General features: G+C 63.6%; 3 protein-coding genes across 3 annotated transcripts; 2 read left to right on the forward strand and 1 right to left on the reverse strand.

Annotated features, from left to right (window-relative positions):
• Positions 1–163: 163 nt before the first annotated feature.
• On the forward strand, positions 164–12,973 carry RECQL4 (RecQ like helicase 4). Its single transcript, XM_063327684.1, is given in 25 exon segments — positions 164–263; positions 841–874; positions 1,164–1,205; positions 1,208–1,272; positions 1,882–2,025; positions 2,290–2,999; positions 3,364–3,463; positions 3,983–4,112; positions 4,363–4,479; positions 4,804–4,944; positions 5,042–5,134; positions 5,256–5,392; positions 5,563–5,646; positions 5,800–5,988; positions 6,094–6,276; positions 9,448–9,637; positions 10,370–10,644; positions 10,756–10,893; positions 11,148–11,307; positions 11,394–11,523; positions 11,692–11,864; positions 11,965–12,151; positions 12,271–12,436; positions 12,600–12,708; positions 12,838–12,973. Coding segments are annotated over 25 exon segments (3,903 nt in total). The 5' UTR covers positions 164–179; the 3' UTR covers positions 12,960–12,973.
• Positions 12,843–17,974, forward strand: LOC134512307 (uncharacterized). Its single transcript, XM_063327685.1, has 13 exons — positions 12,843–12,955; positions 13,830–13,946; positions 14,557–14,679; positions 14,800–15,085; positions 15,201–15,361; positions 15,452–15,737; positions 15,819–15,979; positions 16,135–16,420; positions 16,504–16,664; positions 16,752–17,037; positions 17,137–17,297; positions 17,401–17,686; positions 17,812–17,974. Exons 3-13 carry the CDS (start codon positions 14,595–14,597, stop codon positions 17,963–17,965), a joined length of 2,313 nt encoding a protein of 770 aa, XP_063183755.1. The 5' UTR covers positions 12,843–12,955; positions 13,830–13,946; positions 14,557–14,594; the 3' UTR covers positions 17,966–17,974.
• A 258-nt stretch (positions 17,975–18,232) lies between these two features.
• Positions 18,233–27,348, reverse strand: LOC134512309 (alanine aminotransferase 1-like). The gene is made up of 10 exons (XM_063327689.1): positions 27,143–27,348; positions 26,914–27,022; positions 24,650–24,783; positions 24,307–24,550; positions 23,343–23,422; positions 23,124–23,260; positions 22,843–23,014; positions 21,513–21,668; positions 19,870–19,982; positions 18,233–18,645 (listed from the first exon to the last, which is right to left on the reverse strand). Exons 1-10 carry the CDS (start codon positions 27,260–27,262, stop codon positions 18,555–18,557), a joined length of 1,356 nt encoding a protein of 451 aa, XP_063183759.1. The 5' UTR covers positions 27,263–27,348; the 3' UTR covers positions 18,233–18,554.
• Between the last annotated feature and the right edge of the window lie 499 nt (positions 27,349–27,847).

The following is a 27,847-nucleotide window of genomic DNA, read 5'->3' on the forward strand; positions in this document are numbered from 1 at the left end:
TTCGCTCTGCCGCCGCGCTGAGGCCCGGACGCCCGGGTTCCCCCGGCGCTGTGAGGCCCGGCCGTCTCGGTTCCCCACTCCGGGGCGGTTCCCGGAGCCCCAGAAGGCTTCAAACCCCCCCCCACCATAAAACCCCAGGGAACCGTTCCCGGGGTCCTCCCTGCCCCGCTCTGGGCGCCATGGAGCGGCAGCGGGAGGTGAAGGCTCTGCTGAAGGGCTGGGAAGCGGCCTTCCTCCGGGAGCGGCGCAGGAAGCCCAGCCAGGTGCCCGGTGGCAGGGGGGAGATCCAGACCCCCATGGGAGAGGGCCCAGCCCCCCGAGGATTTTCCATAGGGTCCCTCCCCCCCCACTCCAAGACCTTTCCATAGGGTCGCGTTCCCCCCCACCCCTTCCGAGGCCTTTCCACAGGGCTCCCCCCACCTCCCTCCGAGGCCTTTCTATAAGGGCCCCCCTTAAGGCCTTTCCTTAGAGCCCCCCGCCCCCGCCGTTAAGGCCTCTCCATAGGGTCCCCCCCCTCAAGGCCTTTCTATAGCGCACCCCCCCCCCCCCCCCCCCCCCCGAGGCCTTTCCATAAGGGCTCCCCCCGCCCACAAGGCCTTTCCATAGGGCCCCCCCCCCGAGGCTTTTCCATAGGGGCACCCCCATAAGGCTTTTCTATAAGGGTCGTCCCCCCCCCGCCAAGGCGTTTCCATAAGGGCTTCCCCCCGAGGCCTCTCCACAGGGGCTCCCCTTAAGGCCTTTCCAAAAAATAACAGCTTTTTCTCGTTCTACAGTAGCAGAAAACAGCGATCATTGGTTCATTAGCCTGAAATAACGGTCTCTAACATTTGTGCCTTGCAGGCCGACATCGAGGCGGCTCCGGAGGACATCAGGCGTGAGTACCAGCCCCGTCACCTGCCCCCCCCCGGGGGGTTGGATGTGTGTTTTAGGGTCCTGGGTGGTGCTGGACCCCCGCTACGGGCAGCTGGAGCACTGGGATGGAGCCAGTGGGTGGTTCCTGGGGTGGGGGGGGAAAACCCCTTGTGCTGAGCCAGATCCTCGTCATCGGGACGGTTTGACGTCAGGGGGTGGGAGAAATTGATGGTTCCCGGTATGGGAAATGCTGGGGTGTTCCGGTAAGTACCAGAAACACCAAAAAAACCAACCTTGGCAATCTATCACAGGGCTCTACAAGGAGTACAAGATGCTCAAGCAGCAGAGAGAGGAGCAGATCCCTCTCGGCTCAGTCCCTCCTGCCAACCGGCAGCCCAGGAGACCCTGACTACAGAGCAGGTACCGGAAAAACCCTGGCTTCACCCCGGATTTTGCCTCCAGGAGCCTCGAATCCTCAAGACACACCCTTGGTGTGAGCGCTTCAGGGTCTTCACGCTTTGTCCTTGACTGCAGACAGAGCCCTGTTCATCCTCCCCGCTTATAAAACGGTTTTCTTCAAGCTTAGCAAGGAAAAATGTCTAATTAACACTGCGTAATGCCTTTTTTTTGACCTTTTTTTGACCTATTGGATGAATAAAACGCCCCAAACAGAGTGTACAAGGGTGCCGCGGGGGTGGGAAACAGAACATCCGCGATCCCTCGCTCGCTGGATTCAAGCTGCTGAAAGTGGGGGCTCATTTTAAACAGCCCCTTAACGAGGCAACAGTTAAGCCAACCCCTGTGCTGAGGTTTGAAATGCCCCAGAGCTGCGTTTTTCACCCCAAAACGTGCCGGATGCGCGCGTGAAAGACACCGCAGCACGATAATATCGCTCTCATTCTCCGGTTCCTTTCCCCTTTCAGAGGTTTGGGATAGGAATCACAGGTTTTGGATTGAAAAAGTCTGGGATTTAACAGGTTTTGGGGATTTTCATGGTTTGGATGTAATGGGTTTGGGGTGTGATTGCAGGCGCCGGACTCCGGTTGTTGGGGCGCGCACCTGAACCGACAACCCAAAACCCCCAAGCTGAGCTGCCGCCGCCCCGCCGTGCCGAAAACCTCGGCGCAGTACTACGGGATGAAGCTGAAATCCAACCTGGGAGCTGCCGGCAAGGTCAGGGCTGGCGGGGGATCGGCGCCAAGTGCCGTGGCGTGGGGAGAAGCTGCTTCTCCAGAAGCTTCCTCTCCAGAAGCTGCTTCTGATCTTATTTTTTTTTTTTTCCCCCTCTCTGGCTGCTCCGAAATGGGAGCTGCGGGTGGGGAGCACCCACCCACGCACGCGAACGAAGGTCCTGCTTGGTTTGGAGTGGGGGGGGGGGGGGGGTGCGACGTTTTGGTGGACGATCTGACCCCCGTCTGTCCTTCTCCCCCTCCGTAGGAGACACCCCTCACCCTGAGGAGGACCCCGACTCCCAGGAGGACCCTGGATATCCCCAAGCCGCGGACAAATTTGGGGCCAGGTGACAAAGCCGCGTCCCCAGCGCCAGCGGAGGCGTCGCGGAGCGAGGCAGGCGAGCCGGGAGATCTCCTCCTTCCTCCCTCAGTGTCGGGGCTGGCCCCCCACATCCTCGCTGCGGGCTTGAAGCCCCCCCCGCCCCAGCCGCCGAATAAATTCCAGCAGCTGAAGCGGACGGTGGCCCGGAGACTGGGCTCGCTGGATCCCGCCTGGCTGCGGAGATGCCAGGGGACACCTGGGGACGAAGGGACGATGCTGGGTGCCGCTCGGGAACAGAGAGAGGTCGGAAGGACCCCCACGGAGGAGAAGGAGGATGGGGACGGTAGGGGAGCATCCGTGGGAGATTCCGGGAGGAAAAGGCCACGTGGAGACAGCGGTGGTGGACGCGGCGACGGCGGAGATGGTGCGGTGGCTCCCGCGAAGCTCAAGCGGTGCCGCCGAGGCTCGGCCGAGGGAGCGTTTGGCGCTGACGGGGGGCTGAAGCAGAGCCAGGAGGAAGAGGAGAAGGAGGAAGAGCAGGTGGCAGCCCGAAAGGAGAGCGGGAAAACGTCGGATCCCTCGGAAAACCTCCTGGGGGAGTTGGAGGAGGAGGAGGAGAGGCCCAGAGCCACCCGCAGAGCTGCCGTTGCCAGGTAGGTCCTGCCGATTTCCCTGTTTTCCCATCAATTTTTAGCAACAACGAGCTGCTCTTTCCCTAATTCCTCCTCCTTTGCCTTAAGTCAGGAATTTTGGAGGGGGGAAAGAATAAGTTTTGGAGGGGTTTTTAACCTGATTTTCTTATGTAATTATGCCCTGCGTGCCTTTTTGTCTCCCCCCCCCCCCCAAGTTTTCAGTTCCCTTTAAGCGATGAAAGATTTAAAGATTTCCCTCAAAACCCCCGCTGGGCGCAGGCAGGAGCCGGATGGGGACCCGATCGCCCCCCCGTCCCCATATGTAGGTGGCGGGGGTGGCGGGGGGATGTCCCAGCTGACTTTTCGCCCCCCTGCCCCCCCCCAGAGCAGCTCCGCAGAGAAGCGGCAACTTCGTCAGGCTCAACCTGAAGAGGAAATCTCACGTCCGAGGTTGCGCCCTGCGGGGAAATCGCCTTCGCAAGCAGGTAACGACCCGGCCCGGCGTCACCGAAAGCCTCCTGCCCCCACCGCCAAACCCATTTCTAGTCAAATTCAAATTATTCCGCTCCGGGATGAGTTTCAGACTCTTCCAGCTCTTCGTGTTGTGCTTTGAATTCCCGGGTTTTTACCTTTTCGGTTCGTTTAGCTTTGTTTTTGAGGTGTCCCCAGCTCTGTCACGATGCGGGCAGGAGGCACGGCTCAGCTCCCTCCTGACTTCTCGGCCTTTTCAGCTTCAGCTCTGCGTGTCCCTCCCCCCCAAAAAAATAGGATTTTTATATTTATTTTTTTTTAATATTCCTTCGTTAATTCATGTGAAAGCCTTTGGGGTCATCTCGGGGGGAGGCCGGCAGCAGGCAGAAGAAAATTGCCTTTTTGTCTTTTTTCAAGCTTGGCGCGTTTGTGCAGCGCTTTGGCGCAGTGAAACGCAGCCAAAACACAAGAAAATATGCTTTTGTTTAAAAAGAAAAGTGTGAAAATGACTGGAGGCAGTGCTGCTTTCCCAGGTGTGGAAGCAGAAGTGGCAGAAGAAAGCAGAGTTGTTCGGAGGAGGCGGCGGATCCCTCGACCGAAGCTCCGACGTCTGCTTCAGGTGCGGCAGGACGGGACACTGGGCATCGACGTGCCGGGGTCGAGGTAAGGCTCTGAGCGTCGGATTTCGGGATGAGTTTGGTTCCGGCTGTGCCGGAGCGGAGCCTGGAAGGACAAGGGAGCACCATTTGGGCTTCCCCACCTCCCTGCGGCTTCTCCACCTCCCTGCGGCTTCTCCCAGGTGTTGGCTTAAGGATTTTTCAGGGTTCATAATTTATGGGAAGAGGGTGAAAAGGCGAAGCTGTTGGTTCGCCCTGGATTTCAGTGGGAAAAGGGATGCGCTTCTCGCCCGCAGAGCCGGCTGCTGGCCTGCCGCCGGAAAACGACCGCGCCGATGAAGAGGAGGAGGCCCCTCTGCCCACGCTGGAAGAAGTGGCTCGCAGGACCAACAGCGTTTGCCGAGAGCTCGCCGGTGAGGCCCCCCGTGGCTCCTCGGGATGCTGGTTCGCCTCGCTCTCCACTGACACGCTGTGGCTGGCTCCGGGAACCCTCCCGGAGACGTGGAATCCTTTCTTTCCCCCCCCCCCCCCCCCCCCCGCCCCACCGTGGGAAGTTTGGGTTGCGCTCCCGGGAGGGTTCGCCCGGGATGCGAAGGTGCTTTCGGCGCCGGGACGGGGCGGGGGGATGCGTTTCCTTTGGGGAACGCCGGCCTAAAATCCCGGCGGGCTCACGGCGCGTGCTTCCTGGTGGGGTGGAAGAGCTGCCTGCGGATTCCGACTGCCGTTTTCATCCCCAGCAGAGAGCGGAGGGGATGGATCCGAGCGGATTTCGGAGCCGACGACTTCCCTGGATGCGTGGAGACCGGCGTACGAGCCGCCCGCTCCCCCTGCGCCCGTGGAGCCCCTCTACGCCCTGGGGCCGGAGGGGAAGGTGCGAGGTATGGCTCCCCAGGGCGTTCTGAGCAGAACTGGAGGGGGGGGAGGGTTTTGTCCCCTCTGTCCCCCCCCCAAAACTGCGTGTCCTTCCCCTTGCAGACACCCCGCAGGAGGTGTTTAACGCTCTGAAGGCTTTGGGCTACGACTCCTTCCGCCCGGGCCAGGAGGTGGCCATCATGAGGATCCTCTCGGGTGGGTTTGTTTCCCCTCCCGCCGGGGTTGGGGCTCCCCCGCGATCCCTTCCCCACGCGCGGGGGTGACCGGCTTGTCCCCAAATTAAGTTGTCCCCCCCCAACCCCCTCGTTCCCGCCAGGCCTGTCCACCCTGGTGGTGTTATCGACGGGGATGGGGAAGTCCCTCTGCTACCAGCTCCCCGCTTACCTCTACCACAAACGCTCCAAGTGCGTCACCTTGGTCGTCTCCCCGCTGGTGTCCCTGATGGATGACCAGGTATCCCTCAGATCGCCCGGTTCTCCCACCCCCGATCCCTGCTGGGTCCGCGTTGCTGCGGTTCAAGGCTCGCCCGCACCCAAAACGGGGGGAGGTGGGTGTCCAAAGGGGGTTCCCCCCCACCGCTTCGCCCGCAGGCCAGCGGGTGGGTGACACGGCTTCGTTTCCAGGTCTCGGGGTTGCCGCCGTGCCTGAAAGCCGTCTGCGTCCACTCCAATATGACCAAAGGCCAGCGGGAAGCGGTGATGGAAAAGGTGAGGAACTGGGGGCTCCGAACTTTCCGGGGAGAACCACACGTGCGAGGGTGTCCCGGTGATCCCGGTGAGACCATTCCCCTGGGAGAACGGGTAAATCGCCCCTATTTTTCCCTTTTCCTCCCTGATCCGGTGCTCCCCGCTCCGTCGCAGGTGCGTCAGGGCGAGGTGCAGGTGCTGCTGCTCTCTCCCGAGGCTTTAGTGGGCGGAAGCGGATCGGGATTCGGCTGCCTGCCCTCCGCCGATCGCTTGCCGCCCGTGGCCTTCGCCTGCATCGACGAAGTTCACTGCGTCTCCGAGTGGTCCCACAATTTCCGTCCCTGTTACCTCCGGCTCTGCAAGGTGCGAGGGGGGGGGGGGGAAAAAACCCATCCCAAGGGAAGCCAGCGAGGAGGGGAACGTCAGGCTCCTGCATTTTATTCCCCGCCCCCAACTTCCTCTCGGCAGGTTCTCCGGGATCGCCTGGGTGTGCGGTGCTTCCTGGGGCTGACGGCGACGGCCACCCTGGCCACGGCGCGGGACGTGGCCCAACACCTCGGCATCCCACCGGAGGAAGGGATAACGGTGCGGTCCGCCGCCGTGCCCCCAAACCTGCGCCTCTCCGTCTCCATGGACAGGGACAGGGATCAGGTAAGGAAGAGGGAAGGGGCCTAAAACCATCAGATTTCACGGAATCACGGAATTTTTCAGAGTTGGAAGGGACCTCTAGAGATCGCCTAAAACCATCAGATTTCACGGAATCACGGAATTTTTCAGAGTTGGAAGGGACCTCTAGAGATCATCCAGTCCAACTCCCCTGCTAAAGCACGGAGCACATCCCTCAGGGCTGCATCCAGGCGGGTCTTGAAAGTCTCCAGAGAAGGGGACTCCGCAACCTCCCTGGGCAGCCTGTTCCAGTGCTCCGTCACCCTCAACGTAAAGAAGTTTTCGTAGAACCATAGGGTTGGAAGGGCCCTCTGGAGATCACCCAGCCCAACCCCCTGCCAGAGCAGGGGCACCCAGAGCAGGTGGCACAGGAACGCGTCCAGGCGGCTTTGGGATGTCTCCGGAGACGGAGACTCCCCCACCTCTCTGGGCAGCCTGTGCCAGGGCTCTGCCACCCTCACAGGAAAGAAGTTCCTCCTCATGTTTAGGTGGAACTTCTGATGCTCAAGTTTGTGCCCGTTACCCCTTGTCCTGTCCCCGGGCACCACTGAGAAGAGCCTGGCCCCGTCCTCCTGACACCCACCCTTGAAGCATTTATCAGCGTTGATAAGGTCCCCCCTCAGCCGTCTTTTTTCCAGCCTGAAGAGACCCAAATCCCTCAGCCTTTCTCCATCAGAGAGGTGTTCCATCCCCTCAGCATCTCGGTAGCCCTTTGCTGTCCCCTCTCCAGCAGTTCCCTGTCCCTCTTGACCCGGGGAGCCCAGAACTGGACCCAGCACTCCAGCTGTGGCCTCCCCAGGGCAGAGCAGAGGGGGAGGATGACCTCCCTCCACCTGCTGGCCACGCTCTTCTTGATGCCCTCCAGGATGCCATTGGCCTCCTTGGCCACGAGGGCCCATTGCTGGCTCATGGTCATCCCGTTGTCCCCCAGGACTCCCAGGTCTCTTTCAGCTGAGCTGCTCTCCAGCGGGTCACCCCCAACCTGTCCTGGTGCGGGGGGTTGTCCCTCCCCAGGTGCAGCACCCTGCACTTGCCCTTGTTGAATTTCATAAGGTTCCTCTTTGCCCAGATCTCCAACGTGTCCAGGTCTCTCTGGATGGTGGCACGGCCTTCCGGTGTGTCAGCCATCCCCCCCCCAGCTTTGTGCCGTCGGCAAACTTGCTGAGGGTGCCCTCTGTCCCCTCGTCCGGGTCATCGATGAAGATATTGAAGAGGACGGGACCCAGTACTGACCCCTGGGGAACACCACTCGTCACTGACCTCCAACGAGACCCTGTGCCCCCAGTCACCACCCTCTGAGCTCTGTCTTTCAACCAGTTCTCTGTCCACCCCACTGGCCATTCGTCTAACCCACTCTTCCTAAGCTTCCCTATGAGGATGCTGTGGGAGACCGTGTCGAACGCCTTGCTTGAGTCAAGGTAGACCACATCTACCGCCCTCCCCTCATCTCTCCACCCAGTCACGCCGTCGCAGAAGGCTATCAGATCAGTCAGACATGATTTCCCCTTGGTGAATCCACGTTGAGTACTTCTGATAGCTTTCTTTTCCTCCACGTGCCTTGAGATGACGCCCAGAACGAGCTGTTCCATCACCTTCCCAGGGATGGAGGTGACGCTGACCGGCCTGTAGTTCCCCGCCTCCTCCTTCTTGCCTTTTTTGAAGATTGGAGTGACGTTGGCTTCCCTCCGGTCCTCAGGCGCCTCGCCTGTTCTCAGGGACCTTTCAAAGATGGTGGAGAGCGGCCCAGCAGTGACTTTCGCCAGCTGCCTCGGCGCTCTCAGGTGCATCCCATCGGGGCCTGTGGACTCGTGAATGTCTGATTGATCCCTCACTCCATCCTCCTCAACCCAAGGGAAGTCGTCTTCTTTCCCCGTTACTTCCCCCAATGCCTGGGACTCCTGAGCAGTAAAGACCGAAGCAAAGGCGGCATTCGGCGACTCCGCCTTCTCCGCATCCTCCGTCCCCATGGCTCCTGTCTCGTTCAGCTGGTGGGCCCGCAACTTCTCTGGTCTTCCTTTTGCGACCAATGTACTTGTAGAAGCCCTTCCCGTTGCGCTGGACATCCCCGGCCAGGTTTAATTCCAAGGCGGCCTTGGCTTTCCTTGTTTCATCCCTACACGCTCTGGCGGCGTTCTTGTAATCCTCCGGAGGCGTCAGTCCCTTCTTCCGCTTATTGTAGACTTCCTTCTTCCGCTTGAGCTCTTCCAGAAGCTCCTTGCTCCACCACGCAGGTCTCCTGGGTCCCTTGGCCGATTCCTTTCTCTTGGGGATGCAACTTGTCGACGTTAATAAGGTCTCCCCTCGGCCTTTTCTTCTCCAGGCTAAAGAGTCCCAGCTCTCCCAGCCTTTCCTCCTAGATTGGAGACGCTCCAATCCCTCCGTCATCTTTGTTGCCCGACGCCAGACTCTCTCCAGTCGTTCCCTGTCTCCCTTGAACCGGGGAGCCCGGAGCTGGAGGCAGAATTCCAGTCGTGGCCTCGCCAAGGGCAGAGCAGAGGGGGAGAATGACCTCCCTTGACCTGCTGGCCACGCTCTTCCGTTGGCCTTCTTGGCGACAAGGGCACGTTGCTGCCTGGCGGATAATTTACTGCCTACCAAGGCCCCCAGATCCTTGTCTTCGGAGCCGCTTGCCGGCAGGTCCCCCCCTAACCTATACTGGCGCCTGACGTTCTTCCTCCCCGGGTGCAGGACCCTCCGCTTGTCCTCGTTGAACCTCCTGAGGTTCTTCTCCGCCCGGCTCTCCAGCCCGTCCAGGTCAAGCTGGATGGCGGCATGGCCCTCTGGGGTGTCAGCCACCCCGACCCGCTTCGGTATCATCAGCGAACTCGCTGAGCGTAGTCCCCTCGTCCGGGTGGTCGATGAATACGTTAAACCGGTCCCAGGATTGACCCCTGGGTGGGGCGGGGGGGGGTAGGTTAGAACACCGTAGGAGGCCAGGAGTTGGGTCCCGCGTGATTTACCCTTGGCGAACCCGCGTTGACCGCTCCCAATAATAACTTCCCGCTCTTGGAAGCGGCCGAACGGGGATTTACCAAGCCGCGTTGACCATTTGTGGCCGCCGCGCTGGATTCGGGGTGGATCTTGTAGGACGAAAGACACCCCGGGCCTTTCTTGGGGGGGGTCACCTTGGCCACCCCTCCGTTTCTCTGCCCGCAGGCCCTCATCTCCCTGCTGCAAGGGGAGCGTTTCGGGCTCTTGGACTCCGTCATCGTCTACTGCACCCGGCGGGAAGAGACGGCGCGAATCGCGGCCCTCATCCGAACCTGCCTCCAAGGAATTCCGCTCAAGGAACCTTCGGGAATCGGAGAGCCGAAGCAAGACGTTGCCCAAAGGAAAAAAACGAAGGGTAGGTGACGCTTTTCCTCTCGGAAAGGAGCGTGAGCCCAAAAATGTCCCTACCGGTGAATCCACGCGGGAACGGAGAATCCCTAGGGAATGAGCCGTGCTTGTGGGACTCTTCCGTGGAGGTGTCTGCCTCCTTTGTCCGCTTCATCCGGGCGCAGATTTATCTTTTCCCGGCTTTTCAACTGGACTTTATTGGCTGTCACGAGGAGGAGAAAAAAAAAAAATCCACGACGGATGCTAATTAGCCGTCGTTAATAAGGCTCCATGTTGGGTTTAGTGCGCAGGGAGCCTTCGTTTTCCGGCTTTCCGGAGTGTTTTTTTTTGTTGTTGTTTTTTGGTTTTTTTCTTTCCAAACCCGCTAGCTTGGACTCTTTGTTCTCCCTCAAAACCCGCCACGGGGAGCCGAGCTCCGCTTCGCTTGGAAGCGTTTGGCCCCGGCCGTCCTCCTCCCGCTTTGTTCGCCGAAGCCGGGCGAGCTCCCGCCCGTCCCGCTTCCAAACCCACCGGAGCGTGACGACATTTCGGCGGCTCACGAGGAGAGCGCCCGCCCCTTTTTGCCGATGCCGCTCCTCACCCTCAGCGCTAATTTCTACCCAGGCGGCGTTTACCGCTCGTTTCCAGCCCTGATTTAATTAGCAGCTCTGCTTTTGAGGATGAAAATCACTAATTAAGCCCCTTTAAGCCGCTCTCCCTCCTTTTTTTTTTTTTATTTTTATTTTTATTATTATTATAGCAAAGAGCGGCCGCCGGCCGCCGAAGTGGATCGCCGACGCTTACCATGCCGGCCTATCCGCCGCCGAACGGTGCCGCGTCCAGAAGAGCTTTATGAGCGGCCGGCTCCGGGTGGTGGTGGCCACCGTGGCTTTCGGCATGGGCTTGGATAAAGCCGACGTCCGCGGCGTCGTGCATTACAACATGCCTAAAAATTTCGAGAGTTACGTGCAAGAGATCGGCCGGGCCGGGCGAGACGGCGAGCCGGCTCACTGCCATCTCTTCTTAGACCCGGAGGTAAACTCCTTGGTTTAAGGGAGGTGTTTCCCCCTAAATTTCCGGGGGGGTTTCCCTTAAATTTTTGGGGGGGGGGGTGTGTTTCTCCGAACCTCCTCGCTGTCTCCTCAGGGTGGGGATCTCCACGAGCTGCGGCGCCACGTTTACGGCGACGCGGTGGATTTTTTCACCGTCAAGAAGCTGGTGCAGAAGGTTTTCTCTCCTTGCAAGTGCCTGGAGCTGCAACGGAAACGCCGGGACGTCGCCGGGGTGAGGGAAGGGGCCGAGGGCTTCGCTCCCGTGCTTTTCCCCGGCTCCTTAAACTCGTTAATTAACGAGCTAACGTGGTGGGAAAACGCTTTTTAATTGTTGGCCGGGCTGCGTTTGAGGGAGGTTAAATGGATTGAGGGAAAGCTGGGGGGCAGCGGAGCCGGGGCGAGGGGGAGGATCCGGCCAGGAAGGGGCGGGAGAGGAGTTGGGATGATCCCAAAAGGGACCTTTAACGGGTGACACGTCCCTCGCAGGACCGCGAGGCGGAGGACGCCGAGGTGGCCGAGCTCTTGGAGGAAGAAGAGGAGGAGGACGGCGGCGCGGCGAGGCAGAGCGGGCGGCGGGCGTGCTACAAGCACGAGCGAGCCATCCCCGTCCAACAAACCGTGGAGTCCCTGGATATCCGGGAAGAAGGTGAGGCGGGGGGCGGGGGGAAAGGTCCCCCGAGCGAAGCCGGCGGAGGAGATCCGAAGGGGATCACGGGGGATCCTCTCCCGCAGGAATCGAGACCCTCCTGTGCTACCTGGAGCTGCACCCGCGGCGTTGGCTGGAGCTGCTGCCTCCCACCTACTCCTCCTGCCGCCTGCGGTGCTACGGGGGACCCCGGCAGCTGCGGGCTGTGGCGCGGAGGTTAGAACCGCGCCGTGGGGCACCGCCGGCAACGCCACGGCCTTCCCTGTGCCGGGTGGGAGCCCCCGCCGCGGCGCTGGGGGCCGTTGGAGGTGACCAAAAAAAAAAAAAAAAATCCAGCTGTGAGCCACGGCAGCAGCGGGTTTTTTTGGTGTCTCCCGCCCTCAGCTCTCCCCCCGTCGCCGTTTTCCTGGCCCGGGAGCGCCTGGCAGGGAGGGATCACGGTGACGCCAGCTCCTTGGAATTCGACGTGGTCTCCTTGAGCGATTCCATGGGGTGGGAAGTGCCGCTGGTGAAACGCAACCTGCGCCAACTCCAGTGGGATTCGCGGTTGCGCCAAGGTACCGGGTTCTTCCGGGCTGGAGAAATCCTGGCCTCCGCGTCTCGGTGGACGCCGGATCTCGGTGGGCATCGGCTCAACCAGCTCTTGGCGCCTTCAAGGCGGCGGCGAGGAAGGGAAGAGCGGGGTCCTGGTGGAATTTGGAGACTTGTCCTTCCATCTCCGCGTCTACGGTGACCTCAGTGACCAGGAGCTGGACTCCGTCTGCGACTTCCTCCACCGAAGGGTGGTGGCCCGGGAGAAGACGGCTCTTGGCCAACTCCGCGCCTGCTTCCGGGCCTTCCAGAGGTGAGAAAACCACCTGATCCCTGCGGATCCCTCTGTGTGGTGGCCCACCCTCCCCTCCCTCCCAGTTTGGGACCAGTTTTGGTACTGGGAAGGGGAGGAGGTTGACCACTGGGGCGCAGCGTGGCCTTCCGGACCTACGGCCCTCACCCTGCGGAGGAAGAGGAGGAGAGGAGCTCCCGCCTGAAGGCTCTGCTCAAGGACTACTTCGAGAAGGACCCGGCCGCGGAGCGTGGCTGCGAGGAGGAGGAGGAGGAAGAGGAGGAGGAAGATCTCGGCGCCGCCGAAGTGAGCAAATCCACTTTTATTGGGAGCCGTTCCCAGCTCTGACGGTCGGCCGGTATTTCTGGATCCGCGGCTGTTCCCCTTTAGACCGGGGATGGGGTTTGGGGTGAGGAAGAGGAGGGATGTAACACACCCCCCCCACCCCGCCCCACCGCGTCCTTCGCAGCTGCGGGAATGGGAGAGCCAGATCCGCGCCGACGTCCGTCATTTCCTCGCCGTCCGCCAAGACGAGAAGTTCTCCGGCAGAGCCGTCGCCAGGATATTTCACGGCATCGGTAAGAGAAGGCTCGGGACGCCGAACCGGATTTTATTCCACCCCGGCTCCGGTGCTTTCCGTATCCTTTCCCTCCTAACCCGGGACTTGGGGGGGGCGGTGGGGGCGTTTCTCTCCCGGCTTTCCGCAGGCAGCCCTTGTTTCCCTGCCCAAGTTTACGGCAGCGACCGTCGGTTCTGGAGGAAATATCTCCATTTGGATTTCCACCGCCTCACCCGCCTGGCCACCGAGGAGATCCTGGCCGGCAGGTGAGGGGCAAGAGGGGGGCACGGCGGGGGGGCCACCTCGCCTATGCCGAGGGACAGCCGTGCCACGCTGGATGTCACCGTGGGGCCCCCCGGTGACGTGCCCCCCGGCCTGGGCCGAGCATTTCCTTGCGCCGACGGGGATTTTTCTCTGGATTTTATTCTGGAATTAATAAAGGGCACTGACTTTTGGGGTTGGTTTTTTTGTTCGTTTCTGGTTTTTTGGGGTTTTTTTTATTATTTTTATTGCGCCTGGGGTGTGAATGCGGGGCGGGGGCGGGGGGGGGGACCGTCACCGGGAGGGTGCTGGGGGGCGCTGCCGCAGCTCTGGCCCCCCCTGCCCCCCGCCACTATCTGCGTCGCAGCAGCGTGACGGCGAGGAGCCGGAGCAGCCAGCCCCGCTTGTCCCCCTTTCCCCCCAAAATTGGGTGCTCTTCCCCCCCAGCACCCAGCTCTCAGGGGAGCTCCGGGGAGGGTGAAGCCTTCCCCCCCCCCAACCAGTTTGGGTTTTGCCCCCGGCAGCAGCTCGTGGGCGACCCCAAAGCTTCCCAAGGGTGGAAAAGTGGTTTCCAACTGGAGAACTTCACGCCCCAGTTTCCTCCCGGCGCCGGGCTGGGGCGGGACGCGCCGTCCCGTGCCGGGTTGAGGCGGGGGGGAAGGTGTGGCGTCGCGGCAACCGCCCCAGCGCGGTGCCAAAACCCTTTTAAACGTTAACTGGTGGCACTGGGGGCCCCCTGCCCTCCCCGCGCCACGCGGCCTTCCTCCATCTCTTCCTCCATCTCTCCTCCTCCTCCTCCTCGGAAACGTTGGCTCGCGGCACAAGCCGAGGGCTGGCTGCGGCACCGGAGCTTTCCTCCTCATCCTCTTCCTTTTTTAGGTTTTCCCGGCGGCGTGCCGGAGGAGGGAGGCGGTGAGGGTCCGCCGGTGGCCAGAGCGTCGGAAAAGGGGACAGCAGCGGGGACTCGCCGGCCTTCTGTCACCGGTGCGTCTCGTGGTAAGCACCAGTGGTGGGACTGGTGGGCTCGGGATACACCCCGGAGAGTGGGTTGGGATCTTCTCCCCAGGGATCAGGGTGCGTTGGGATCTTCTCCCCAGGGATGAGGGGGTTTGGGACCTTCTCCCCATGGATGGGACCTACTCCCCAGGGATCAGGATGGGTCGGGATCTTCTCCCCAGGGATGGGACCTTCTCCCCAGGGATCAGGATGGGTCAGGATCTTCTCCCCAGGGATGGGACCTTCTCCCCAGGGATGAGGGTGGGTCGGGATCTTCTCCCCAGGGATGGGACCTTCTCCCCAGGGATGAGGGTGGGTCGGGATCTTCTCCCCAGGGATGGGACCTTCTCCCCAGGGATGAGGGTGGGTCGGGATCTTCTCCCCAGGGATGGGACCTTCTCCCCAGGGATGAGGGTGGGTCGGGATCTTCTCCCCAGGGATGGGACCTTCTCCCCAGGGATGAGGGGGGGTCGGGACCTTCTCCCCAGGGATCAGGGTGGGTCAAGATCTTCTCCCCATGGATGGCACCTTTTCCACAGGGATCAGGGTGGGTCGGGACCCTCTCCCCGTGGATGGGATCTTCTCCCCATGGATGGGACCTTCTCCCCAGGGATCAGGGTGGTCCCCGTCCTCCGCAGGCCCCCCGCCATGGCCCTGCCCTGGGCTCTGCTGCTGCTCGGCGAGGTCCTGGCGCAGGATGCGGCCACCCAGGGCTGCGTCCTCCCGCCGGCTGGTGAGTCCCAACCCTTCGCCCGTCCTCACCGGTGGCACCATCCACGAGGCAACTCCCGGTGGGATGAAACCTGGCCGGGACGTCTCGGTGATGGGCTGTGGCCACCCCCCACCTCGGCAGCTTATAACGCGGCGCTGGGGCGCCCGGCCAGCCAGTCCTCCGTCTTCCCCAACATCAGCATCGCCGCCAACGCGGTGGACGGCAACCGGGACGGGGTTTGGCAACACGGTTCCTGCTCCCGCACGCTGTCGGAAAGGGAGCCCTGGTGGAACGTGGACCTGGGCGGGCGGCGAGCGGTGGCGGCCGTGGTGGTGAAGAACCGGCAGGATTGCTGCTGGGAACGGCTGCGGGGAGCGCAGGTCCACGTCGGGGACGCGCCGGGCGAGCGCGGCAAGGACAACCCCATGTGAGCCCCGGAAACGTGGCGGGATTTTTAAGGGGGTGGCAGCGAAATCCCGGTGATTTTTTAGGCGACGCCGGCGTCCACCATCTCCTGAACTTCGTCTCTTCCTCCCCGGCAGCTGCGGCACCATCACGGACGCCGGCCCCGGGTCGCTCAGCACCGTTTGCTGCGCCGGGCTGCAGGGTCGCTACGTCTCCGTCCTCCTCGCCGGCCGGGAGGACGCGTTGGTGCTGTGCGAGGTGGAGGTGGTGCTGCAGGGCTGCGTCCCGCTGCCCGGAGGTGAGGGGCTCACCGGGGGCCGGGCGGGGGGCCGGCGGGGTGGCAACCGGAGCCGGCAGCTTCGTGCCACGCTCCCTTCGGCAATTGCAGCCCCCAACGTGGCGCGGGGCCGCGCCGTGGCCCAGTCGTCCACGCGGAACGACATCAGCTTGGCCGCCAACGCCGTGGATGGGAACGGCGACGCCGATTGGGAACGGGGCTCCTGCTCCCACACCGAGAAAGAACCGGAGCCGTGGTGGCACGTGGACCTGGGTGGCCGGCACCTCGTCTACGCCGTCGCCGTCACCAACCGCCGCGACTGCTGCTGGCAGAGCCTCCTCGGCGCCCAGGTCCACGTCGGGGACTCCCTGGCCGATCACGGCAAGCGTAACCCCGTGTGAGTGGGGTCCCCGGCGAGGTCCCCCGGCGCAGGACTTTCCCCGCCGGTGGTAGCCGTGACTCTTTCCCCTCCCGGTAGCTGCGGGGCCATCTTGGACACCGGCCCCGGCTTCACCACCACCGTCTGCTGCAACGGGTTGCCGGGTCGTTACGTCTCCATCATCATCCCCGGCCGGGAGGATTTCCTCGTCCTCTGCGAAGTGGAGGTGACGGCACAGAGCTGCGTCCCCCCGCCTGGCGGTAAGGACCGAAAGGCGGCACCCCCCTCCCGTCCCCGTGGGCAAATTGCCGGCGCGTGCCGCGTGGCCACCGGCGAGCGCTGACCTCCCTGAGAACCGCAGGGGGGGATTTGGTCCCTGCCGCCGTCACCATCCCCCTGGTGTGTCCCCCCCCAGCCCAAAACCTGGCCCTGCGGTGCCCGGTGGCACAGTCCTCCACCGCCGGCCGCCTCGGCAGCGCCATCAACGCCGTGGATGGGAACCGGGACGGTAACTGGCACCACGGCTCCTGCTCCCAAACCCAGAGGGAACCGGAGCCGTGGTGGACAGTGGACCTGGGCCGACCCCGCGCCGTGGCGGCCGTGGTGGTGAGGAACCGGTTGGATTGTTGCTGGCACCGGTTGAAGGGCGCCCGCGTCCACGTCGGGGACTCCCTCGCCGGCCACGGCACCAACAACCCCGTGTGAGTGTCGCCGCGCCGGCCCCGCCGTGCACGGCCGCTTCTTCGGTGCCTCGCTCATCACCCTCCTCCTCCCTCCCCGGCAGTTGCGGCACCATCACGGACACCGGGCCCGGCTCCACCAGCACCGTCTGTTGCCGAGGGCTGCGCGGCCGCTACGTCACCGTCACCGTCCCCGGCCGGGAGGAGCGGCTGAGCCTGTGCGAGGTGGAGGTGGTGGAGCAGGGCTGCGCCGCACTGCCCGGCGGTGAGCAGGCTTGGCGGGGAGGGGAAGGACGACACCAGGAAGGCATTTTTGGGGACACGTCAGCCCCAACCCGCCTGTCCCCCGCAGCCCAGAACGTGGCCCTGGGTCGCCCGGCCACCCAGTCCTCCCTGCTGGATGCCACCAGCGGCGCCGCCAACGCCGTGGATGGGAACAGGGACGGCAACTGGGAACACGGCTCTTGCGCCCACACCCTGGAGGAGCCGGAGCCCTGGTGGCGCGTGGATCTCGGCCGCCGGCACCTCGTCTACGCCGTGGTGGTGAAGAACCGCCTCGACTGCTGCTGGGAGAGGCTGAAGGGCGCCCAGGTCCACGTCGGCGATTCCCTGGTTGACCGCGGCCGCCGCAACCCCGTGTGAGCCCAACACCCCGTCAGCACCGCCGGCATTTCTGCCGCCACGGCGCCAGCTCATCCTCCTCCTCCTCCTCCTCCTCCTTCTTCTTCTCCCGGCAGCTGCGGCATCATCACGGACGCCGGCCCCGGTTCCCTCAGCACCGTCTGCTGCCACGGCCTTCGCGGTCGTTACGTCTCCATCCTCATCCCCGGCCGGGAGGACGCTCTGGCGCTGTGCGAGGTGGAGGTGATCCGGCAAGGCTGCGCCCCGCTGCCCGGAGGTGAGGCGCCGGCGGAGATTCCACCCCCCGCCCCCCATCATCCCCAAAACATCTTCTCCTCGGCCACGGCGGCGCCCACCCCCTCCCCTCGCCCTCTTTGCAGCCCCCAACGTGGCGCGGGAGCAGCGGGCGACGCAATCCTCCACCTCCAACCCTTCCGGCCTGGCCTCCAAGGCGGTAGACGGTAACCGGGACGGGATTTGGCAACGCGGTTCCTGTAGCCACACGCGCCGGGAACGGGAGCCCTGGTGGAGCGTGGACCTGGGCGGGCGGCGAGCGGTGGTGGCCGTGGTGGTGAAGAACCGGCAGGATTGCTGCTGGGAACGGCTGCGGGGAGCGCAGGTCCACGTCGGGGATGCGCCGGGCGAACGCGGCAAGGACAACCCCATGTGAGCTCCGGAAACGTGGCGGGATTTTTACGGGGGTGGCAGCGAAATCCTGGTGATTTTTTTTTTTTTAGGCGACATCGGCGTCCACCATCTCCTGAACTTCATCTCCTCTTCCTCCCCGGCAGCTGCGGCACCATCACGGACGCCGGCCCCGGGTCGCTCAGCACCGTCTGCTGCCACGGGCTGCAGGGTCGCTACGTCACCGTCACCGTCCCCGGGCGGGAGGAGCAGCTGGCGCTCTGCGAGGTGGAGGTCTACGGCGGCGTCCCCGAGCTCTGAACGGGGGCTCACGGGGACGGCGCTGGTGTCCCCCCCCTTCCCCGTGCCACCCCTCTTTGTCCCCGTCCCCTCCCTGTCACCCGTGTCCCATGGGATGCTGTCCCTTCTCCATGGCCACCTCTGGCTGGAGGTGGCACAGGGACCGCTCCCACCCCATGATGGAGCCAACGAGGACATGGATGTCCCCCGCCATGGGTGTCCCCATGGGTGTCCCCATGGGTCTCCAGGGGACGCGCTCCCACCCCGTAGCGCATCTTCTGGGGCCACCTCAAAGTTCAGGTGGTCTCGCCGCTCCCGGGGCCGGGCAGAATTGTCTCCAAGGGGACTGGAGGAATGTCCCAAAGCCACCCCATGTCACCGGGGCTCAGCCGTGGGGCATCAGCCAGGATCTGGCCACACCGCGGGGCGTCTCCTCCGAAGCCGGATTGGGTCCCCATGGTATCGAACGCCCCTCGTGGCGGTGACAATAAATGCTGCCATGGTCACCGTCTGCCATTTGTGCCTTTCCTTGGGCTCCCCCCGGCGCAGCCACGTGTGTCCCCCCCCACCCCGGGACGCCGCGGCGGTGGGTTCCGGCAGGGCGGCAGCGTCAGGAGAACTGGCGCAGGAAGGCGGCGTGGAAGCGGGTGAGGGCGAGCAGGATCTGCTCCAGCATCGCGGCCGGTGGCAGCAGGGACAGCCTGGTGGGGGAAAGGGGACAATTGGGGAGGCGACATGGACATTGGAGATGGGGATGGTGGAGATGGTGGAGATGGGGATGGTGGAGATGGTGGATGGAGATGAGAATGGGTGGGGATGGAGATGATGGGGATGGGGGATGGAGATGATGGGGATGAAGATGATGGGGGGGGATGGGGATGATGGAGGATGGGTGGGTGTGGATGATAGATAGGGATGAAGAGGGAGATGATGGGTGGGGATGATGGAGGATGGAGATGATGGGTGGGGATGATGGAGGATGGAGATGATGGGTGGGGATGATGGAGGATGGAGATGATGGGTGGGGATGATGGAGGATGGAGATGATGGGTGGGGATGATGGAGGATGGGGATGGGGATGATGGAGGATGGGGATGGGGATGATGGATGGGGATGGAGATGGGGGTGGAGATGATGGGTGGGGATGGGGATGGAGATGGGGATGGAGATGGTGGAGGATGGAGATGGTGGATGGAGATGATGGGTGGGGATGGAGATGATGGGTGGGGATGGGGATGGAGATGGGGATGGAGATGGTGGAGGATGGAGATGGTGGATGGAGATGATGGGTGGGGATGGAGATGGTGGAGGATGGAGGAGGAGATGATGGATGGGGATGATGGAGGATGGAGATGGTGGAGGATGGAGATGGTGGATGGAGATGATGGGTGGGGATGGAGATGGTGGAGGATGGAGGAGGAGATGATGGATGGGGATGATGGAGGATGGAGATGGGGATGATGGGTGGGGATGGAGATGATGGGGGATGGAGATGGGGATGGAGATGGTGGAGGATGGAGGAGGAGATGATGGATGGGGATGATGGAGATGGGGATGATGGATGGGGATGGAGATGATGGATGGGGATGGGGAGGATGGGGGATGAAGATGGGGAGGATGGATGGGGATGGAGATGGGGGTGGGGATGATGGGGGATGGAGATGATGGATGGGGATGGGGATGGAGAGGATGGGTGGGGATGGGGATGATGGGAGATGAAGATGGGGAGGATGGATGGGGATGGAGATGGGGGTGGGGATGGAGATGGATGAGATCTGTACAGGTACAGTGACAAGGGTGGGGCAGGCCAGGGATGGGGCAGAGGGCCCTCAGGACAACACAATGGAGTGTCTCCAATCCCACCTCCCCCTGAGCCCCCCCCACTCCCAGCCCCCCAACCACCCCACCCAACCCCCCCAAGTTACACGATGTGGTGGGTGCCCTCCGGCTGCCCAAACTGGCTCCCCGGGGCCACCGTGATCCCCGTCGCCTCCCGCAGCTTCTGGCAGAAGAAGACATCGGGCTCCAGGCCCAACGCCTGGGGACAAGAGAGGGGAGGGTCACCCTGTCCCCAGGGTGCCCCATGTCCCCAGGGTTCCCCACACTCCCGTGGTGTCCCATGTCCTTGGAATGGCTCGTGTCCCTAAGATGCCCCATACACCCACGCTGTCCCACGTCCCTGGGATCACTCCTGTCCCCACCATGCCCCGTGTCCCCAAGATGCACTGTAGTCCCACGGTGTCCCACCTCCCATGGTGTCCCAAGTCCCCAGGAAGCCCCACACCACAGGGTTCCCCACACCCTCAGGGTGTGCCACGTCCCCGGGATGGCTCCTGTCCCCAGGATGCCCCATGCTATGGCTTCTCCCATGTCCCCAAGATGTCCCATCTCCCATGGTGTCCCATGTCCCCAGGATGCCCCACACCGCAGGGTTCCCCACACTCTCAGGGTGTCCCACATCCCCAGGATGGCTCCTGTCCCCAACATTCCCCATGCTCTGGCTTGTCCCATGTCCCCAGGATGTCCCATCTCCCATGATGTCCCATGTCCCCAGGATGTCCCATACTCCAAGGTTTCCCATCTCGCACGGTTGTTGCATCTCCCACAGTGTCCCATCTCCCATGGTGTCCCACGTCCCCAGGACGCCCCACACCACAGGGTTCCCCACACTCTCAGGTGCCCCATATCCCCAGGATGGCTCCCGCCCCCAGGATGTCCCACGTCCCCAAGATGCCCCATACTCCAAGGTGTCCCATCTCCCACGGCGTCCCAGGATGCCCTACACCGCAGGGTTTCCCACACTCCTACACTGTCCCATGTCCCCAGGATGCCCCATGTCCCCAGGATGCCCTGTACTCGCAAGGTGTCCCATCTCCCAAGATGTCCCAGGTGCCCAGGACGCCCCACACCACAGGGTTCCACACACTACCAGGTTGTCCCATGTCCCCGTGATGGCTCCTGTCCCCAACATTCCCCACGCTATGGCTTGTCCCAGGTCCCCAAGATGCCCTTTATTTCCATGGTGTCCCATCTCTAATGGTGTCCCATGTCCCCAGGACGCCCCACACCGCAGGGCTCCACACACTCTCAGGGTGTCCCACATCCTTGGGATGGCTACTGTCCCCAACGTTCCCCATGCTCTGGCTTCTCCCAAGTCCCCAAGATGTCCCATGTCCCCAGGATGACCCATACTCCAAGGTTTCCCATCTCCCATGGTTGTTGCATCTCCCACCGTGTCCCATCTCTGATGGTGTCCCACGTCCCCAGGACGCCCCACACCGCAGGGTTCCCCACACTCTCAGGGTGTCCCACGTCCCTGCGTTGGCTCCTGTCCCCAACATGCCCCATGCTCTGGCTTGTCCCATGTCCCCAGGATGCCCCATCTCTCACTGTGTCCCATCTCTGATGGTGTCCCATGTCCCCAGGACACCCCACACCGCAGGGTTCCCCACACTCCCACACCGTCCCACGTCCCCGGGATGGCTCCCGTCCCCATCCCGCCCCGCTCCCCGCGGCCCCGCACCCCGGGGATGTCCCCTCCCCAGCTCCCCGTCCCCCGGGCGCTCACCCGGGCCTGGCGCTGGGCGCGGGGCGGGAGCTGGATGCGGGGGAAGGCGCGGGCACCCCCCTGCACGGGCCGGCAGCGGATGCCGGGGGCCCGGCCCAGCACCTCCTGCACCAGCCGGGCGTTGTGGGCCAGGTCCCGGAGCAGCCTCTGCCTGTGCTGGGGTGGGATGGGATTGGGATGAGGATGGGATGAGGTGGGGAATGGGGTGGGATTGAGATGGGAGATGATGGGGATGAGGATTGAGATAGGGATGGGGATGGGGAATGGGGTGGGATTGAGATGGGAGATGATGGGGATGAGGATTGAGATAGGGATGGGGATGGGGAATGGGGTGGGATTGAGATGGGAGATGATGGGGATGAGGATTGGCGTGGGGATGGGGATGGGATGGGGATGGATGGGGATGGGAGATGATGGGAATGAGGATGGGATGGGGATAGATGGGGATGGGATTGGGATGGTTGGGGATGGGATGGGAGATGATGGGGATGGGGATGGGATGGGGATGGGGATGGGATGGGATGGATTGGGATGGGAGATGATGGGGATGGGAGATGATGGGAATGAGGATGGGATGGGGATAGATGGGGATGGGATGGGGATGGGGATGGGATGGATTGGGATGGGAGATGATGGGAATGGGATGGGATGGGGATGGGATGGGGATGGGGATGGGATGGGAGATGATGCGGATGGGGATGGGATGGGGATGGGGAATGGGGTGGGATTGAGATGGGAGATGATGGGCATGGGGTGGGGATGGAAGATGATGGGGATGGGATGGGAATGGGAATGGGAATGGATGGATGGGGATGGGGGTGGAGATGGGATGTGGATGGGGATGGGATGGGAGATGATGGGGATGGGATGGGATGGGGATGGAGATGGGACGGGGATGGGGATGGAAGATGATGGGGATGGGATGGGAATGGGAATGGATGGATGGGGATGGGGGTGGAAATGGGATGGGGATGGGGATGGGGATGGGAGATGACGGGGATAGGGATGGGATGGGGATGGGGATGCAGTGGGGATGCGATGGGGAGTGGGATGGAATGGGGATAGGGTAGGGTGGGGATGGGGATGGGAGATGGGGTGAGGTTGAGATGGGAGATGATGGGGATGAGGATTGGGGTGGGAATGGGATCGGGATGGGATGGGGTTGGGGAATGGGGTGGGATTGAGATAGGAGATGATGGGGATGAGGATTGGGATGGGGATGGGGATGGGATGGGGGATGGGATTGGGATGGGAGATGATGGGAATGAGAATTGAGATGGGGATGGGGATGGGACTGGGGTGGGGATGGGGCACATGCTCCATCTCTCACCTCCTCCAGGGCCTGCTGGATGGGATCCCCCTCATCCGGCGGGTCCATGAGGACATCCAGCAGGATCCTCCCCAGGACGCAGGGCCGGGGGATGGACTGGGCCAGCTGGAAGGGCAGCGTGACGCCTTCCTCCACGTTCACCAGCTCCAGGAACCCCGCGCGGAAACCGCTCCTGGGGGGGACACAGAGCTCCTCCTCATCCCCCGCCACCCACCGTCCCGCCGCCCCACGGCGTCGCCCCCCCCCACCTCCCCGGCTTCCCCGGCGCTGCCGGCACTCACTCGCCGGCCACGCTTTTGGAGAGGGAGTAGAAGGAGACGAGCTGGACGGCGGAGCTGAGCGGGGCCCCCATCTCCCACAGCACCCGCTTGAAGGAGAGGAAGGGGCGGCCGGGGAGGAAGGCTCGTTCCTGCTGCACCTGCGGCACCCGGGGCTGAGCGGGAGCGGGGTGGGGGGGGCACGGCCGCCCCCCTCCCCCCCGGCCCCCCACCATCACCCACCTCGTCCGCCAGCAGCAGGAGGTTTTCCTCGGCCGCCAGCCGCACGACGTCCTCCATGTTCTGCCGGCTCAGCACGTGCCCTGCCGGGGGGGAGCCCACCGGTGTGTCGTCCCCCCGGGTGGGTGGGGAAACTGAGGCACGGGGAGGGGAGGGGATGGGGATGGGGAGGGGATGGGATGGGGGTGGAGATGGGATGGGAGATGATGGGGATCGGGATGGGATGGGGATGGGATGGATGGGGATGGGGATGGGATGTAGATGGGGATGGGATGGGAGATGATGGGGATGGGATGGGGGTGGAGATGGGATGGGGATGGGAGATGATGGGGATCGGGATGGATGGGGATGGGAAAGGGGATGGGATGGGATGGGATGGGGATGGGATGGATGGGGATCGGGGTGGAGATGGGAGATGATGTGGATGGGGGTGGAGATGGGATGGGGATAGGGATGGGATGGGATGGGGATGGGAGATGATGGGGATGGGGATTGGATGGCGATGGGATGGGGATGGATGGGGATGAGAAAGGGGATGGGATGGATGGGGATGGGGGGGAGATGGGATGGGGATGGGAGATGATGGGGATGGGATGGGATGGGATGGGGATGGATGGGGATGGGATGTAGATGGGGATGGGATGGGAGATGATGGGGATAGGATGGGGGTGGAGATGGGATGGGGATGGGAGATGATGGGGATGGGGATGGATGGGGATGGGATGGGGATGGGGATGGGAGATGATGGGAATGGGATGGGATGGCGATGGGATGGGGAGGGATGGGGATGGGAAAGGGGATGGGATGGGGATGGGCGTGGAGATGGGATGGGAAAGGGGATGGGATGGGGATGGGAGATGATGGGGATGGGGATGGGGATGGGATGGATGGGGATGGGGGTGGAGATGGGATGGGAGATGATGGGGATGGGGATGGGATGGGGATGGGGATCCCTGCCCCGACTCACCCGTGGGGTCGCCGGGGTTGACGACGCAGAGCACCTTGGGGTGGCAGGTGTCCCGCGCCCGCCGCAGCGCCTCCCGCACCGCCCGGCCGTCCACGGCCCAGCCCCGCTCCTCATCCAGCAGGTACGGCACGGCCACGGCCCCCGCCAGCCCCGTGGCCCCCCCGAGGAGCGGGGGGCCCGGCACCGGCACCAGCACCCCCGTGGCCACCGCCGACCCCGCGTCCACCAGCAGCGACAGCACGAACTGGGATTGTGGGGGACGGGGATGAGAGTTGGGGGGCTGGATGGCGTCCGGCGTGGGGACACACATCCACCCCCCCCCGGAATGGGGCCGGGGACTCACCGGGAGGATGCTGGAGGTGCCGCTGCAGAGGACGACGTTGCGGGGGTGACAGGGGACGCCGGCGTCGCGGCGCTGAAGGAAACGGGCCACCCTGGCGGGGACCCCCAGCCCCCGGTGCTCGTGGTTGTAGCCCCCTGGGGACGGGGACATGGCAGCTTCCCAGCGCCCCGAATCCCGCCGGACCCCCACCGCCTGCCCCCAACCACCACCACCACCTCCCTCCGTGGCCTCGCCGGGAAGGGGCACCCCATGGGGCTGTCACTGGGCACCCCTTGGCGTTGGGGGCCCCGTGGGCTTCGCGGGGGCAGCCTATGGGGCTGGGCACCCCATAGATCATGCAGGGCCATACTCTGGGGCTGGGCACCCTATAGATCATGCTGGGGCACCCTATGGGGCTGGACACCCCATAGATCATGCCAGCACCCCATGGGCTGTGCTGGGACACCCTATGGGACTGGGCACCCCATAGATCATGCCGGGACCCCATGGTCTGTGCTGAGACACCCTGTGGGGCTGGGCACCCCATAGGTCCTGCAGGAACCCCATGGGCTCTGCTGGGGCACCCTGTGGACTGGACACCCCATAGATCCTGCAGGGCCATCCTATGGGGCTGGACACCCTATAGATCCTGCAGGGACCCCATGGGCTGTGCTGGGACACCCTGTGGGACTGAACACCCTATAGATCCTGCAGGGCCACCCTATGGACTGGACACCCCATAGATCATGCCAGCACCCCATGGGCTGTGCTGAGACACCCTGCGGGGCTGGACACCCTATAGATCCTGCAGGGACCCCATGGGCTCTGCTGGGGCACCCTATGGACTGGACACCCCATAGATCATGCCGGGACCCCATGGTCTGTGCTGGGGCACCCTATGGGACTGGACACCCCATAGATCATGCCGGGACCCCATGGTCTGTGCTGAGACACCCTGTGGGGCTGGACACCCTAGAGATCCTGCAGGGGCCCCATGGGCTGTGCTGGGACACCTTGTGGGGCTGAGCACCCCATAGATCACGCTGGGGCACCGTATGGGGCTGGACACCCCATAGATCCTGCAGGGACCCCATGGGCTCTGCTGGAACACCCTGTGGGGCTGAGCACCCTATAGATCATGCTGGGGCACCCTACGGGACTGGACACCCCATAGATCCTGCAGGGGCCCCATGGGCTCTGCTGGGGCATCCTATGGGACTGGACACCCCATAGATCATGCCGGGACCCCATGGTCTGTGCTGGGGCACCCTATGGGACTGGACACCCCATAGATCATGCCGGGACCCCATGGTCTGTGCTGAGACACCCTGTGGGGCTGAGCACCCCATAGATCACGCTGGGGCACCGTATGGGGCTGGACACCCCATAGATCCTGCAGGGACCCCATGGGCTCTGCTGGAACACCCTGTGGGGCTGAGCACCCTATAGATCATGCTGGGGCACCCTACGGGACTGGACACCCCATAGATCCTGCAGGGGCCCCATGGGCTCTGCTGGGGCACCCTATGGGACTGGACACCCCATAGATCATGCCGGGACCCCATGGGCTCTGCTGGGGCACCCTATGGGACTGGACACCCCATAGATCATGCCGGGACCCCATGGTCTGTGCTGAGACACCCTGTGGGAGTGGACACCCTATGGATCATGCTGGGGCACCATATGGGGCTGGACACCCCATAGATCCTGGAGGAACCCATGGGCTCTGCTGGGGCGCCCTATGGGACTGGACACCCCATAGATCACACTGGGGCACCCTATGGGACTGGACACCCCATAGATCCTGCAGGGGCCCCATGGTCTGTGCTGGGGCACCCTATGGGACTGGACACCCCATAGATCATGCCGGGACCCCATGGTCTGTGCTGAGACACCCTGTGGGGCTGGACACCCCATAGATCACGCTGGGGCACCGTATGGGGCTGGACACCCCATAGATCCTGGAGGAACCCATGGGCTCTGCTGGGGCACCCTATGGGACTGGACACCCCATAGATCACACTGGGGCACCCTATGGGGCTGGACACCCCATAGATGATGCTGGGACCCCATGGTTTGTGCTGAGACACCCTGTGGGGCTGGACACCCCATAGATCACGCCGGCACCCCATGGGCTGTACCGGACACCCCCCAAGCCATGCCAGATCCCCCCCCAATCCCCCCCCCCAAAGAAAACCCACCCTCTAAACCATGGCCAAGGTGACCCCGAGCCCCCCACCCTCTGGCCAGGCCCCCCCCCGTACGGAGACGCCGCCGGACCCTACCGATGTTGCCGGCGTCCATCTCCCCCAGGACGCGTCGCGCCCGCCGCCGGGCAACCTCGGGCAGCGCGGGGTCGCCCAGCAGCTGGGGGCAAACGCAGGCGGCCGCCACCTTGGGTTGGGGAAGGGGAAGAGGTTTGGCGGGGGGGGGACACAGAGTAGGGGGCTGTGACACATCCCGGGCTGGGGTTGGGGCGGGGGGACGGGGACGGGTCCCCGTGGGCGGCGGTACCTGGCGCAAGACGGGCAACGGGCCCCGGCCCACGGCGTGAGCGTCGTCGCTGCTGCAGTCGGCGGGGACGCCGGGCACCCGCCTTGGCACCCACGGGGCCCCCGGCCCCTGCGCCGCCATGGCGGCGGGAAAAATGCCAGGGGACGGGGGGGGCAGGTGACAGGGGTGGGTGACGAGGAGGGTGACGAGGAGGGTGATGGGGTGGGGAAAGGGGTGGGTGACGAGGAGGAGGGTGACGAGGAGGGTGACGAGGTGGGGAAAGGGGTGGGTGACGAGGAGGGTGACGGGGCGGGTGATAGGGGTAGGGAGGGGGGTGGGTGACGAGGAGGAGGGTGACAGGGGTGGGTGACGAGGAGGAGGGTGACAAGGAGGGTGACGGGGTGGGGAAAGGGGTGGGTGACAGGGGTGGGTGACGAGGAGGGTGACGGGGTGGGTGACGAGGAGGGTGATGGGGTGGGGAAAGGGGTGGGGAAAGGGGTGGGTGACGAGAAGGGTGACGGGGTGGGTGACGAGGAGGGTGACGGGGTGGGTGATGGGGGTGGGTGACGAGGAGGAGGGTGACGAGAAGGGTGACGGGGCGGGTGATAGGGGTGGGGAAAGGGGTGGGTGACAGGGAGGGTGACGAGGAAGGTGACGATGGGGCGGGGAAAGGGGTGGGTGACGGGGCGGGGAAGGGGGTGGGAAAGGGGGTGGGTATTTGGGAGG

Source organism: Chroicocephalus ridibundus, chromosome 2 (assembly GCF_963924245.1).
Source record: "Chroicocephalus ridibundus chromosome 2, bChrRid1.1, whole genome shotgun sequence".
NCBI lineage: Eukaryota > Metazoa > Chordata > Aves > Charadriiformes > Laridae > Chroicocephalus > Chroicocephalus ridibundus.

Excerpts from the sequence above, each read along its gene's own strand:
- LOC134512307 (XM_063327685.1), top strand. The coding sequence starts at position 14,595 with ATGGCCCTGCCCTGGGCTCTGCTGCTGCTCGGCGAGGTCCTGGCGCAG. Across the intron at positions 14,680-14,799 it reads CTGCGTCCTCCCGCCGGCTG|CTTATAACGCGGCGCTGGGG; the intron begins GTGAGTCCCAAC and ends CCACCTCGGCAG. Across the intron at positions 15,362-15,451 it reads CTGCGTCCCGCTGCCCGGAG|CCCCCAACGTGGCGCGGGGC; the intron begins GTGAGGGGCTCA and ends CGGCAATTGCAG.
- LOC134512309 (XM_063327689.1), bottom strand. The coding sequence starts at position 27,262 with ATGGCGGCGCAGGGGCCGGGGGCCCCGTGGGTGCCAAGGCGGGTGCCC. Across the intron at positions 27,023-27,142 it reads CGTTGCCCGTCTTGCGCCAG|GTGGCGGCCGCCTGCGTTTG; the intron begins GTACCGCCGCCC and ends CCCCAACCCAAG. Across the intron at positions 24,551-24,649 it reads GCACCTCCAGCATCCTCCCG|TTCGTGCTGTCGCTGCTGGT; the intron begins GTGAGTCCCCGG and ends CCACAATCCCAG.